This window comes from Palaemon carinicauda, chromosome 3 (genome assembly GCF_036898095.1).
Source record: "Palaemon carinicauda isolate YSFRI2023 chromosome 3, ASM3689809v2, whole genome shotgun sequence".
Classification (NCBI taxonomy): domain Eukaryota; kingdom Metazoa; phylum Arthropoda; class Malacostraca; order Decapoda; family Palaemonidae; genus Palaemon; species Palaemon carinicauda.
Window position 1 is genome coordinate 123,189,333 of NC_090727.1, and position 12,198 is coordinate 123,201,530.

The 12,198-nt window shown below is 39.8% G+C and overlaps 2 protein-coding genes across 3 annotated transcripts; both read right to left on the reverse strand.

The window, feature by feature from the left end:
* Positions 1–2,384: 2,384 nt before the first annotated feature.
* Positions 2,385–3,984, reverse strand: LOC137637860 (cuticle protein AM/CP1114-like). 2 transcript variants are annotated; one of them, XR_011043815.1, is made up of 3 exons: positions 3,843–3,984; positions 3,249–3,528; positions 2,385–2,849 (listed from the first exon to the last, which is right to left on the reverse strand). XR_011043815.1 is itself a non-coding variant. In XM_068369968.1 (3 exons), exons 1-3 carry the CDS (start codon positions 3,849–3,851, stop codon positions 2,714–2,716), a joined length of 342 nt encoding a protein of 113 aa, XP_068226069.1. In that variant the 5' UTR covers positions 3,852–3,984; the 3' UTR covers positions 2,385–2,713. The 2 variants fall into 2 exon arrangements, 1 of the variants encoding a protein (XP_068226069.1); XM_068369968.1 differs by having other exon boundaries at positions 3,332–3,528.
* Positions 3,985–9,908: 5,924 nt separating this feature from the next.
* On the reverse strand, positions 9,909–10,806 carry LOC137633915 (cuticle protein AM1199-like). Its single transcript, XM_068366153.1, has 2 exons — positions 10,556–10,806; positions 9,909–10,077 (listed from the first exon to the last, which is right to left on the reverse strand). Exons 1-2 carry the CDS (start codon positions 10,804–10,806, stop codon positions 9,909–9,911), a joined length of 420 nt encoding a protein of 139 aa, XP_068222254.1.
* Positions 10,807–12,198: the final 1,392 nt, after the last annotated feature.

Here is a 12,198-nt window from a genome sequence, read left to right on the forward strand (position 1 = left end):
CCAACGGACTTGCACTCTGCAACGCACGTCTTCCTGCGCAACGACACCAGCAAGCCACCACTAACGCCCCCTTACACGGGCCCTTTCCTTGTGATCCGAGGCAGTCCGAAAGCATTCCTCCTAAACATTCGGGGCAAAGAAGACTGGGTCTCCATTGATCGTCTAAAACCTGCTTATCTTCTGCCAGATGACCCGCCTACAGTTCGCCTCTCTAGATCAGGGCGCCCTATTTAACATGTACAGTATGTCATTTTTAGGGGGGGGGGGGACCATGTACCAACCGTGTGTCACACAATTGTACATAATTCCTTTTGTATATATTATGCTTGAATCTGCGCTCTTCCCTCGCACTAAAACGAACATGAAAATTCACGTCTCCGGTTTTCCTCTGTGACATTGTCTGTCTTGTAAACATGTTATGTCCTGTTGCCTTGAGGTTTTGTATATAAAGGAGAGTGTTCTATAATATTATAACTCAGTTGATTGCATCCTGCCTTTGAGTTCACAACCTTCTCTCGGCCCGTCACACCATGAATGAATTCATTGTGTTCATTCGAAGCTATCCTAAAAAAAACTAAAGAGATGTAAAGCCCCTGGATACGATGGAACAACTTCCGAGATGATACTGGCCGAAAATGAAGTGATTCCCAGACTACTTACAAGATTATTTTATAGAATGTGGCATGAAGATGCAAAACGTGATGAATGGGAGTTAGGAGTTTTGGTGAAAATAGCAAAAAAAGGAGACCTGACTGATTGCAATAATTACAGAGGCATAACACTTATGTCAGTTATTATGAAAATATATAGTATACTTATTCTAAATAGACTAGAGAGAAATGAAAAGCTGAGAGATGAACAAGCAGGATTTAGAAAAGGTAGAAATTGCACGGACCAAATTTTCATTTTAAGACATGTTGTACAGCTATACATAGAATATAGAAATCCCCTTTTGATGACGTTTTTGGACTATGGAAAAGCTTTTTATAGTGTGCACCGGCCAATTTTTTGGAGAATCCTGCGTTATTGTGGAATTCCTCTTAGATATGTAAATTTGATTAAGTCTGTTCGTGAGCATAGCAAGTGCAAAGTTAATGTTAATGGAGTCCTATCAAATGAATTTCCAGTGAATAGCGGAGTACTCTAAGAAAATGTGTTGTCACCTATGTTGTTTATCCTCCTCATGGGGATATTACTATTTATACCTGAATGAGAGAGAGAGAGAGAGAGAGAGAGAGAGAGAGAGAGAGAGAGAGAGAGAGAGAGAGAGAGAGAGAGATACTGATACTGAAAGCCGTTTGAAGAATTAAATGAATAAAGATGTTAGAGAAATGTTATTATTTCCAATGGAACCAAATAAGGAATAAATGACAACATATGTTCTTGAATTATTAATCATGTTGACAAAAGACTGTCGCGAGAGAGAGAGAGAGAGAGAGAGAGAGAGAGAGAGAGAGAGAGAGAGAGAGAGAGAGAGAGAGAGAGAGAGGTTCGAAAGCATTGACTTGACTTTTCATATAAGTTCCAACTGTCCGTTAAAACACAATTGTTTGGTTTTTCATTTTGCTTCTGTCACTCGCTTTATTTCCTTTTTATATTCTCTACAATTTTTTTTCGTGATAATCTTCTATCTCTATCACATTTCGTTCAACTCCAATGACCAACATCAAGACAATGTTCATAATTCTCGCTGAGTTTCTCACCATTCTGTCAAGAATTTGGTCCGGATTGTGATCGAGAAATTATGAACAATATTTCACAATTTTTTAACTTGTTTCCTATATTGAGTTAGGTCATCATTCCTTTTTGGTTGAATTCTTTTCTTTTTAAACTATCGTTCAACAGCTAAAATTATGTAACTTCCTTGTTATTATTATTATTATTGTTAATGTTTTTATTATTATTATTATTATTATTATTATTATTATTAGTAGTAGTAGTAGTAGTAGTAGTAGTAGTAGTAGTAGTAGTAGTAGTAGTAGCAGTAGTAGTAGTAGTCGTAGTAGTAGCAGTAAACACACTATCATCATAACAATTCACAATTACATTCTCAGAGAACAAAGCAAGAGATAAAAGACTTGGTTCGCAATCTTCCTCATAATAATATCACCACCTTCGAAAAGGGAATAAACAAAACTAACTATATGAAAGTAACAGATAGCGAATCTCTTAGAGCTAGAATGTGATTAGTTCTTAGATGAAAAACTAAAAATCCTAAGATATATAAAAGGTGAGATTGAGACAGTTTATGTAAGAGTCATTATTCTAATAAGTCTAAATATATGTAGACACAAAGAGACACTTGTAGTGAGACATAAAAGAAAAAGATTATTATTTCATAAATTTTGGATGATTTCTTTCAATGTAATCGTTATTGTTCGATCAGTAAAGTAATTACAATAAATGAAAAGACACCGAGATGGTTTGTTGTATGCCCATTCAGTCACACCTTTTCTTTATTCGCAGTTTTTCTGAAGGGAAACTAAAAAAGAATTATCTGTACAATAGTTTTATTATCTTGTAATCTACAGAAATCTTTCTATTTTCCCCTAACAAGCAGGACAATGCCCTAGAGACTGACCAAATATACATTTAACACTAAAATAAAAAAGTTGCTAGACCCCTGTTGTTGTTGGGGCCCTGCTCTTGCCGGGTACCTGGGCTTCAGCCTCGTCAGCTTTAGGGATAATTTGGCTCTGTTCTGAAGGACGAGTTACCGAAGATCAGTTTCTTTGACGTCAGCATCTTCACGATAAAACACGACTGAATGAACCGCGCTTGGCCAAACCCTAAATCCCGCCTCGTCAGCCTCGAAGTCTAGGAAATACCAACCACCATCACGAAATGTTCTGTATATATCAAGAATAATGAAGACAGTTTGAGTAATATGTTGGCAGGCAGATCCGACTGATGCTCTATTAAAGAATACATTATTTCCCTGTCATAATACCTAGATTAATTCAATATCTTGAAGGTTGATCAACAATCTTAGCAAAGAATATACAGCTATTGTAGGTTGAGATGGATAGAGAAATAAAAATGAAAAATTGGAGTTTCTTTTTTGGAGCTTGACAGATTAAGAATATTGTTTCAGAGATGGAATAAGTCGTAATTTGGAACTTATATATTCTATAAGTTTTGTGTGAAACTTTTCTGTAACGGGAAGCATGAATAAACATCTTAGGCCTTAATCTAATATCCCTTAAAACTAAGCAAAAGAGGACATTACAGTTTTCAGAGATTCTTACTCAAAACATTTGAAAAATGGATGTTATAGATTCATATTTCTTCCTCTTGAACCTTCACTAAAACACCTGAGGTTTAATCTTACGAGCATTTTCCCGAAAGGTTGACGGCCCCTCCCTCCCCAAGGGAGCCAGCGACCTTCACGCTGCTGTCATCGCTGATATACGAAGAGTAATTGAAGTTTCCGTGGCCCTGGTCGACTCGGTCATCTCTCAAGGTGGCGGTGTCGCCTTGGGGCTTCGAAGCAGCCAAGGACGCAGCGACCAGGCAGGAGAAGATGATCTGTTCCAATAGAATCAAATACTTTTTTCCCTAAGATTATTTGTAAACAAAAATATTTGAATTTTGATTCAAATTTCTTTGTTAAATGAAAACTCTAAACTATTTTGGAATTTCGTAATTGGTAATATTGGGTTAATTTCTAAAACTTCTAATTAGGGGTAGATTACTTTAAAACCAAAGGTGTAAACATAACTATAGCATTCTGCGATTCCAACTAGGGTTTAAGCTTAGCAAGTAACAACAACAACAATAATAATAATAATAATAATAATAATAATCTTTCCTCGAAGACTTGAAAAGACCAAGACACTCACCAGCCTCATTTTAGATGTGCTTACAGTTGCTTCCAGTCAACTTAACTCGATAACACAATGTCCCAAACCCTTTATATACTCGTAAAGTGAAGGTCAGTAAATATCAATCAGCTGGTTTGATTCCTCTTCGGGAGGACCATGACACCCTCCCCCCACCCCAGTCAGCCAAGTGTGTATTCTGATAAAATCTTTTACCGTTATGGAGTCAGGCTGAAGGTCAACGTAACAGGTGTGGCTTTTGTTTACTTTCTAGGAGAGGCTGTTGCCGATGGCCTTGAAGAAGTCATCTATCTGAGGTACCAATGTCGTGGGTGATGTCATAAGCTGAAGAGAAGCAGTTCTTTTTCAGCCATAGAGTTAACTCTTTTCTTATATGTTAGCACGAGAGAGAGAGAGAGAGAGAGAGAGAGGAGAGAGAGAGAGAGAGAGAGAGAGAGAGAGAGAGAGAGAGAGAGAGAGAGGAATAAATAAATAAAATGTTTAATAACTTAGAATTCATGAGAGAGAGAGAGAGAGAGAGAGAGAGAGAGAGAGAGAGAGAGGGAGAGAGAGAGAGAGACAGAGAGAGACAGAGAGAGAGAGAGAGAGAGAGAGAGAGAGAGAGAGAGATGAATAAATAAAATGTTCAATAACTAAAAAATCATGAGAGAGAGAGAGAGAGAGAGAGAGAGAGAGAGAGAGAGAGAGAGAGAGAGAGAGAGAGAGAGAGAGAGAGAGAGATAAAACATTCAATAACGATATCATAAATCAGGAAATGACATCAAGACCCGACACTTTTAGGGACAAACTATACAAAAACCAAATTGAGTAGTCATATGACACTGAAGTGTTCAAGGAAACTCGCTTGTTTGGTTCTCCTTCTGGCTTTGTCAAACCCTTTACCAACTTTTTTCTGCCTTTTCAATTGTTCATTACTTTTTCGTCATCATAACTTCCTTGATAACATTCAGTTTAGCTTTACTGATCAAAATTTGAATTGTCCAGACAAATATTGTCTTATATGACTACAGTTTTCTTAACTTTAATGAACAATTTCAAAGTTGATCACAAAAGAAAAGGGATATTTGTGGGAGTTTCACTTCACAGAGGTCAAGAGTTATTATTATTATTTATAATGATATGTTTTATATAAAAAAATATATAACCGAAGAACTTTCTATAAATCTGCTATGAAACAAAATTTTTAGATTTGAAAATTGAAATAATCGAAATATTTTGGACGACATAAAAAGAAAGACGATCAGATCAACAGTGACGGAGAGACGAAAATAAAGAACTCGACAATTACGATGATTTTGACATTTTCGTCTTTGTTTATGAAGAATTAATTTTAGCCGAATCACAGAGGACAAGTCACTTGCTCTGCCAGAGCAGGTTATTGGCTCAAGCTTACTTTCCTCAGTAACGGCCGGTGAATCAAGCCGGCCTTATGCCAGCAGAATTTCTTGACCTTGGAGTATCCAGAACTGAATGCACATTTTAAGCTGGCCTAATGCCAGCACATTTTCTTGACCTTGGAGCATCCAGCACTGAATGCTTATTTTAAGCTGGCCTAATGCCAGCACAGTTTCTTGACCTTGGAGTATCTAGCAATGAATGCACATTTTAAGCTGTCCTAATGCCAGCACATTTTCTTGACCTTGGAGCATCCAGCACTGAATGCTTATTTTAAGCTGGCCTAATGCCAGCACAGTTTCTTGACCTTTGAGTATCCAGCACTGAATGCACATTTTAAGCTGGCCTTATACCAGCACAGTTTCTTGACCTTGGAGCATCCAGCATGGAATGCACATTTTAAGCTGGCCTAATGCCAACACATTTTCTTGACCTTGGAGCATCCAGCACTGAATGCTTATTTTAAGCTGGCCTAATGCCAGCACAGATACTTGATCTTGGAGCATCCAGCACTGAATGAAATTTTTAAGCTGGCCTTTTGCCCATACAGTTTTTTGACCTCGGAGCATTCAGCACTGAATGCACATTTTAAGCTGGCCTGGTGTCAGCACAGATTCTTGACCTTGGAGCATCCAGCACTGAATGCACATTTTAAGCTGCCCTAATGCCAGTACAGTTTCTTGACCTTAGAGCATTCTGCACTGAATGCAATTTTTAAGCTGGCCTCATACCAGCACAGTTTCTTGACCTTGGAGCATCCAGCACTGAATGCTTATTTTAAGCTGGCCTAATGCCAGCACAGATACTTGGAGCATCCAGCACTGAATGCAATTTCTAAGCTGGCCTTTTGCCCATACAGTTTTTTGACCTCGGAGCATTCAGCACTGAATGTACATTTTAAGCTGGCCTGGTGTCAGCACAGTTTCTTGACCTTGGAGCATCCAGCACTGAATGCACATTTTAAGCTGCCCTAATGCCAGTACAGTTTCTTGACCTTGGAGCATTCAGCACCGAATGCACATTTTAAGCTAGCCCTATGCTAGCACAGTTTCTTGACATTGGAACATTCTGCACTGAATGAAATTTTTAAGCTGGTCTTATGCCCGTACAGTTTCTTGACCTTGGAGCATTCAGCACTGAATGTACATTTTAAGCTGGCCTAGTGTCAGCACAGTTTCTTGACCTTGGAGCATCCAACACTGAATGCATATTTTAAGCTGGCCTAATGCCAGCACAATTTCTTGACCTTGGAGCATTCAGCACTGAATGCGCATTTTAAGCTGGCCTTATACTAGCACAGTTTCTTGACCTTGGAGCATCCAGCATGGAATGCACATTTTAAGCTGGTCTAATGCCAGCACAGTTTCTTGTCCTTAGAGCATTCAGTGCTGAATGCACATATTAAGCTGGCCTAATGCCTGCACAGTTTCTTGATTTTGGAGCATCCAGCACTGAATATTCATTTTAAGCTGGCCTAATGCCAGCATAGTTTCTTGATCTTGGAACATTCAGCACTGAATGCACATTTTAAGCTAGCCTAATGCTAGCAGAGTTTCTTGATCTTGGAGCACCCAGAACTGAATGCACATTTTAAGCTGGCCTAATGCCAGCACAGTTTCTTGATCTTTGAGCTCCAGCACCGAATGCACATTTTAAGCTGGCCTATTGCCAGCACAGTTTCTTGATCTTGGAGCACCCAGAACTGAATGCACATTTTAAGCTGGCCTAATGTCAGCATAGTTTCTTGATCTTGGAACATTCTGCACTGAATGCTCATTTTAAGCTGGCCTAATGCCAGCACAGTTTCTTGATCTTTGAGCTCCAGCACCAAATGCACATTTTAAGCTGGCCTAATGCCAGCACAGTTTCTTGATCTTGGAGCATCCAGAACTGAATGCACATTTTAAGCTGGTCTTAAGCTAGTTCAGTTTCTTGATCTTGGAGTATCCAGCACTGAATGCACATTTTAAGCTGGCCTAATGCCAGCACAGTTTCTTAACCTTGGAGCATCCAGCACTGAATGTACATTTTAAGCTGGCCTAATGCCAGCACAGTTTCTTGATCTTTGAGCTCCAGCACCGAATGCACATTTTAAGCTGGCCTATTGCCAGCCCTGTTTCTTGATCTTGGAGCATATAGAACTGAATGCACATTTTAAGCTGGCCTGAAGCCAGTTCAGTTTCTTGATCCTGGAGTATCCAGCACTGAATGCACATTTTAAGCTGGCCTAATGCCAGCACAGTTTCGTAACCTTGGAGCATCCAGCACTGAATGTACATTTTAAGCTGGCCTCATACCAGCACAGTTTCTTGACCTTGGAGCATCCAGCACTGAATGCTTATTTTAAGCTGGCCTAATGCCAGCACAGATACTTGATCTTGGAGCATCCAGCACTGAATGCAATTTTTAAGCTGGCCTTTTGCCCATACAGTTTTTTGACCTCGGAGCATTCAGCACTGAATGTACATTTTAAGCTGGCCTGGTGTCAGCACAGTTTCTTGACCTTGGAGCATCCAGCACTGAATGCACATTTTAAGCTGCCCTAATGCCAGTACAGTTTCTTGACCTTGGAGCATTCAGCACCGAATGCACATTTTAAGCTAGCCCTATGCTAGCACAGTTTCTTGACATTGGAACATTCTGCACTGAATGAAATTTTTAAGCTGGTCTTATGCCCGTACAGTTTCTTGACCTTGGAGCATTCAGCACTGAATGTACATTTTAAGCTGGCCTAGTGTCAGCACAGTTTCTTGACCTTGGAGCATCCAACACTGAATGCATATTTTAAGCTGGCCTAATGCCAGCACAATTTCTTGACCTTGGAGCATTCAGCACTGAATGCGCATTTTAAGCTGGCCTTATACTAGCACAGTTTCTTGACCTTGGAGCATCCAGCATGGAATGCACATTTTAAGCTGGTCTAATGCCAGCACAGTTTCTTGTCCTTAGAGCATTCAGTGCTGAATGCACATATTAAGCTGGCCTAATGCCTGCACAGTTTCTTGATTTTGGAGCATCCAGCACTGAATATTCATTTTAGGCTGGCCTGTGGCCAGCACAGTTTCTTGATCTTGGAGCACCCAGAACTGAATGCACATTTTAAGCTGGCCTAATGCCAGCATAGTTTCTTGATCTTGGAACATTCAGCACTGAATGCACATTTTAAGCTAGCCTAATGCTAGCAGAGTTTCTTGATCTTGGAGCACCCAGAACTGAATGCACATTTTAAGCTGGCCTAATGCCAGCACAGTTTCTTGATCTTTGAGCTCCAGCACCGAATGCACATTTTAAGCTGGCCTATTGCCAGCACAGTTTCTTGATCTTGGAGCACCCAGAACTGAATGCACATTTTAAGCTGGCCTAATGTCAGCATAGTTTCTTGATCTTGGAACATTCTGCACTGAATGCTCATTTTAAGCTGGCCTAATGCCAGCACAGTTTCTTGATCTTTGAGCTCCAGCACCAAATGCACATTTTAAGCTGGCCTAATGCCAGCACAGTTTCTTGATCTTGGAGCATCCAGAACTGAATGCACATTTTAAGCTGGTCTTAAGCTAGTTCAGTTTCTTGATCTTGGAGTATCCAGCACTGAATGCACATTTTAAGCTGGCCTAATGCCAGCACAGTTTCTTAACCTTGGAGCATCCAGCACTGAATGTACATTTTAAGCTGGCCTAATGCCAGCACAGTTTCTTGATCTTTGAGCTCCAGCACCGAATGCACATTTTAAGCTGGCCTATTGCCAGCCCTGTTTCTTGATCTTGGAGCATATAGAACTGAATGCACATTTTAAGCTGGCCTGAAGCCAGTTCAGTTTCTTGATCCTGGAGTATCCAGCACTGAATGCACATTTTAAGCTGGCCTAATGCCAGCACAGTTTCGTAACCTTGGAGCATCCAGCACTGAATGTACATTTTAAGCTGGCCTAATGCCAGCACAGTTTCTTAACCTGGAAGCATCCAGCACTGAATGCACATTTTAAGTGGGTCTTATGCCAGCACTGGTGAAGCATCCAGCATCAGATTATCTCTATACTGTAAATATCAGTAAGAGTTACTCAGCTGAAAAGTATTTACGGGTCAGAACGTCTCAATTACATGGACTTAAAATTTTGTAAGTTTTTAGATCTTTTGGTATTTTACTAGTTGGTAACTTGAACCAAATTTTATTTTTTCTCTTTTACTAAAAGGTCGACTGAAACGAAATTTTAGGCAAAATATATTTATTTCTTCTCATCTGCAGAACTGATCTTGGGAGTTTTTCTCTCCAGCTACAGAGCTTTTTTTTATGTTATGTACATCAGAACAGTAAAACACCCAAATATGTAATGTACAAAACATAAGTGAGTATTATACAACACAAGTAAGTACTTTACAACACATCGACGCGAAAGAAATTCGAGAAGTTGATCGTTGGTGAAAAGTGAGTTTGTCCAGAGAACATTGGCGAGAGAGACGGGCGTAGGTCGGTCGGTCTGTTTATGTGGGAGAATGAGACGAGACAGGAATGGGTCGTGAATGATTGAGAGAGAGAGAGAAAAGAGAGAGAGAGAGAGAGAGAGAGAAGAAGTTGGGCACTATAGGTAGAAGTTACGACTGAGATGTTCAGGATCATGAGGGAAGTGCTCTGAGAGTCCCAGTTCCTGAAGGATGCAAACGAAGGAAAGAATCCTTACTCGAAAACGACTCCTGCAGCCCTCTGTTCCTCAGCGAAGCGGATCTGCTCTATGGCGTGGGCGGGCAGTGGGTGGGGGGTGGGGATGATGTCTCCTTCGGGTTGGAAGCCATTTTCGTCGGCCACGTAGGTAATTTGGACAACAGCTCCGTCAGGAAGATTGAATCTGGTGAACAAATCAATGAAAAATTGATAATTATTTGATCAGTTGATAATCCATTAATTAACAGTAGACTGAATATTCTATACTATGGAAAGTTGATTAAAAATATTTTGTTTTTTGTGATGCAGCTACATTTCCTGTCAGTTGAGATAGCTGCACAAAATATTATGAACGAAAAATCATTTCGCAGTGGAAATCAGTTTATGATGAACAACTTCACAAAGGAAAAAAGAAAGATAATTTTTAGGAACCTTTTTATTTCTCAAGGTACTTTTGACACTTTCTATTTTCAATTATTATTGTAGAGGCTAAATTTTTATTTAGTTCATACATGTCCCCAATTATTTTGATTACGTTTATCAATTAAGATTTGAAAAGAAAAAAATATGGATTTTTTTTATTGTAGAAAACTCATTTAGCATTGTAAAAAAATATTTCTTTTGATGACCCCTCAACGAAGCCCCCAAGGTTTAAATCTCACCTGTAGGCTCCCCGGATGTTGACGGCGCCCTCCGCCCCAGGGAATCCCGAGGCCTCCACGGCAGTGCCATCGCTGAGTTCAAAAGCGTAGTTGAAGTTTCCGTCGCCCTGGTCGTCTCGGTCGTCTCTCAAGATGGCAATGTTGTCTTGGTGCTTTGGAGCAGCCAAGGACGCAGCGACCAGGCATGCCAAGATGATCTGTTTCAAGAGGTTGAATTGTGATAGCACTAAAGGATGAATTGAGATATGCATTGCTTCACTTCATGATTATCCCAAGAGAGTAATAGGGAGAGAAAAAAAAATAGAAAATTAAGCTGATGCCCATAACTTGTTTCTGCAACAAAATTTGTTTTGGTATATTTTCTTTCATAAACATTTTCTGTATATTTTCTCCACCATCATTTTGCATCAATAGTAAAATTCAGTGTTAGGATTTTAGACTCCTTGGCTATTAATGAATCGATAGTGCAGTGAGAGATTTCTCATATTAACTGGTTAGATTTTTCTTTGACTCATATTTCTAAATTTTCGTCTAGAGATTGTTACGAAAAGATTTCTATATGGCTAAAGCAGAATTCCTTTGGTGTCCTTAAAGGAATTCAAGTAGTTGGTTTTAACTTTTTTTGGCTCAGGCCATGTCGTCGTGATGGAAGTTCCTTCATAGGTTGCTTCCTAGGTATATTTGACTACAGTGATATATCCCAGAGAATTTACCAAAGGTATCCAGAATTCTAACTCCTGGAGCGAATATCCCTTAAAATTTTACGAAGGGATATCGCGTAATATCAGAGGATGTATTCTTGACATGTCTCATGGCTATCTATGCCCCCAATAGAGCTTTCACTTCGAGGGGAAAGAGAGGCAAGAATAGGGAGAGTCGTTACAGAGGCGACACTCCCACTGTACTGTAAATAGTGCGCCAAATCGCCACCGCGAGGCGCCACCGAGCCATTCTTTCTCTTGTATCTTCGCTAGACCGGTGTTTTCCCAGTTCTCTTGTGATATTTTGGAGTATTTTGGACGCTATGATGTCTCCCCCAGCCTCATCAGCTTCTGGAAAGTTAAGTAATATCTTTATCTTGTGTAAATGTAAGCTCTTGCCAGATTTGCTTTTCGATTGAGATCGTAATTAACGTAACAAGAGCTGTTGCCAGCCGGATGGCGTCAGTGACGCGGTCGTTCTTCTGTTCATTTAGTTAGCCAGAACGACCCTTCCCGGCATTTATTCGCTTTAATAACTTTAGCTATTTAGATATTTAGCTAGGGATTCTTATAATATGTCATTGTTGTCGTGAATTTGGCTATTATGATCGAGCCTCACGAGTGCTAGGCTTCCTAGCCTAGGCACCCTCACACTTCATGAATGATATAACCTTCCTGGTAAAGTTTTATTGAAGCACAGGCAATATTTTACACTTTTATGATATTACTTAATTATGCTTTCCTCTTCCAAGATAGTATACAGAGAGTTTCGTTGATTGATTCTCAATGCTCCTAGGCTACTAGCCTAGGGGCTTTAGTATACTTTCATACATGTCCCCATTGCTCTTGTATTGCCTTTTAAGGGGAGAGTGACATCTCCTATACCTTTTAAGTTGATACCAATCTCCTAGGAGATTAAGAGCAGTCCCCTTCCCTCTGATT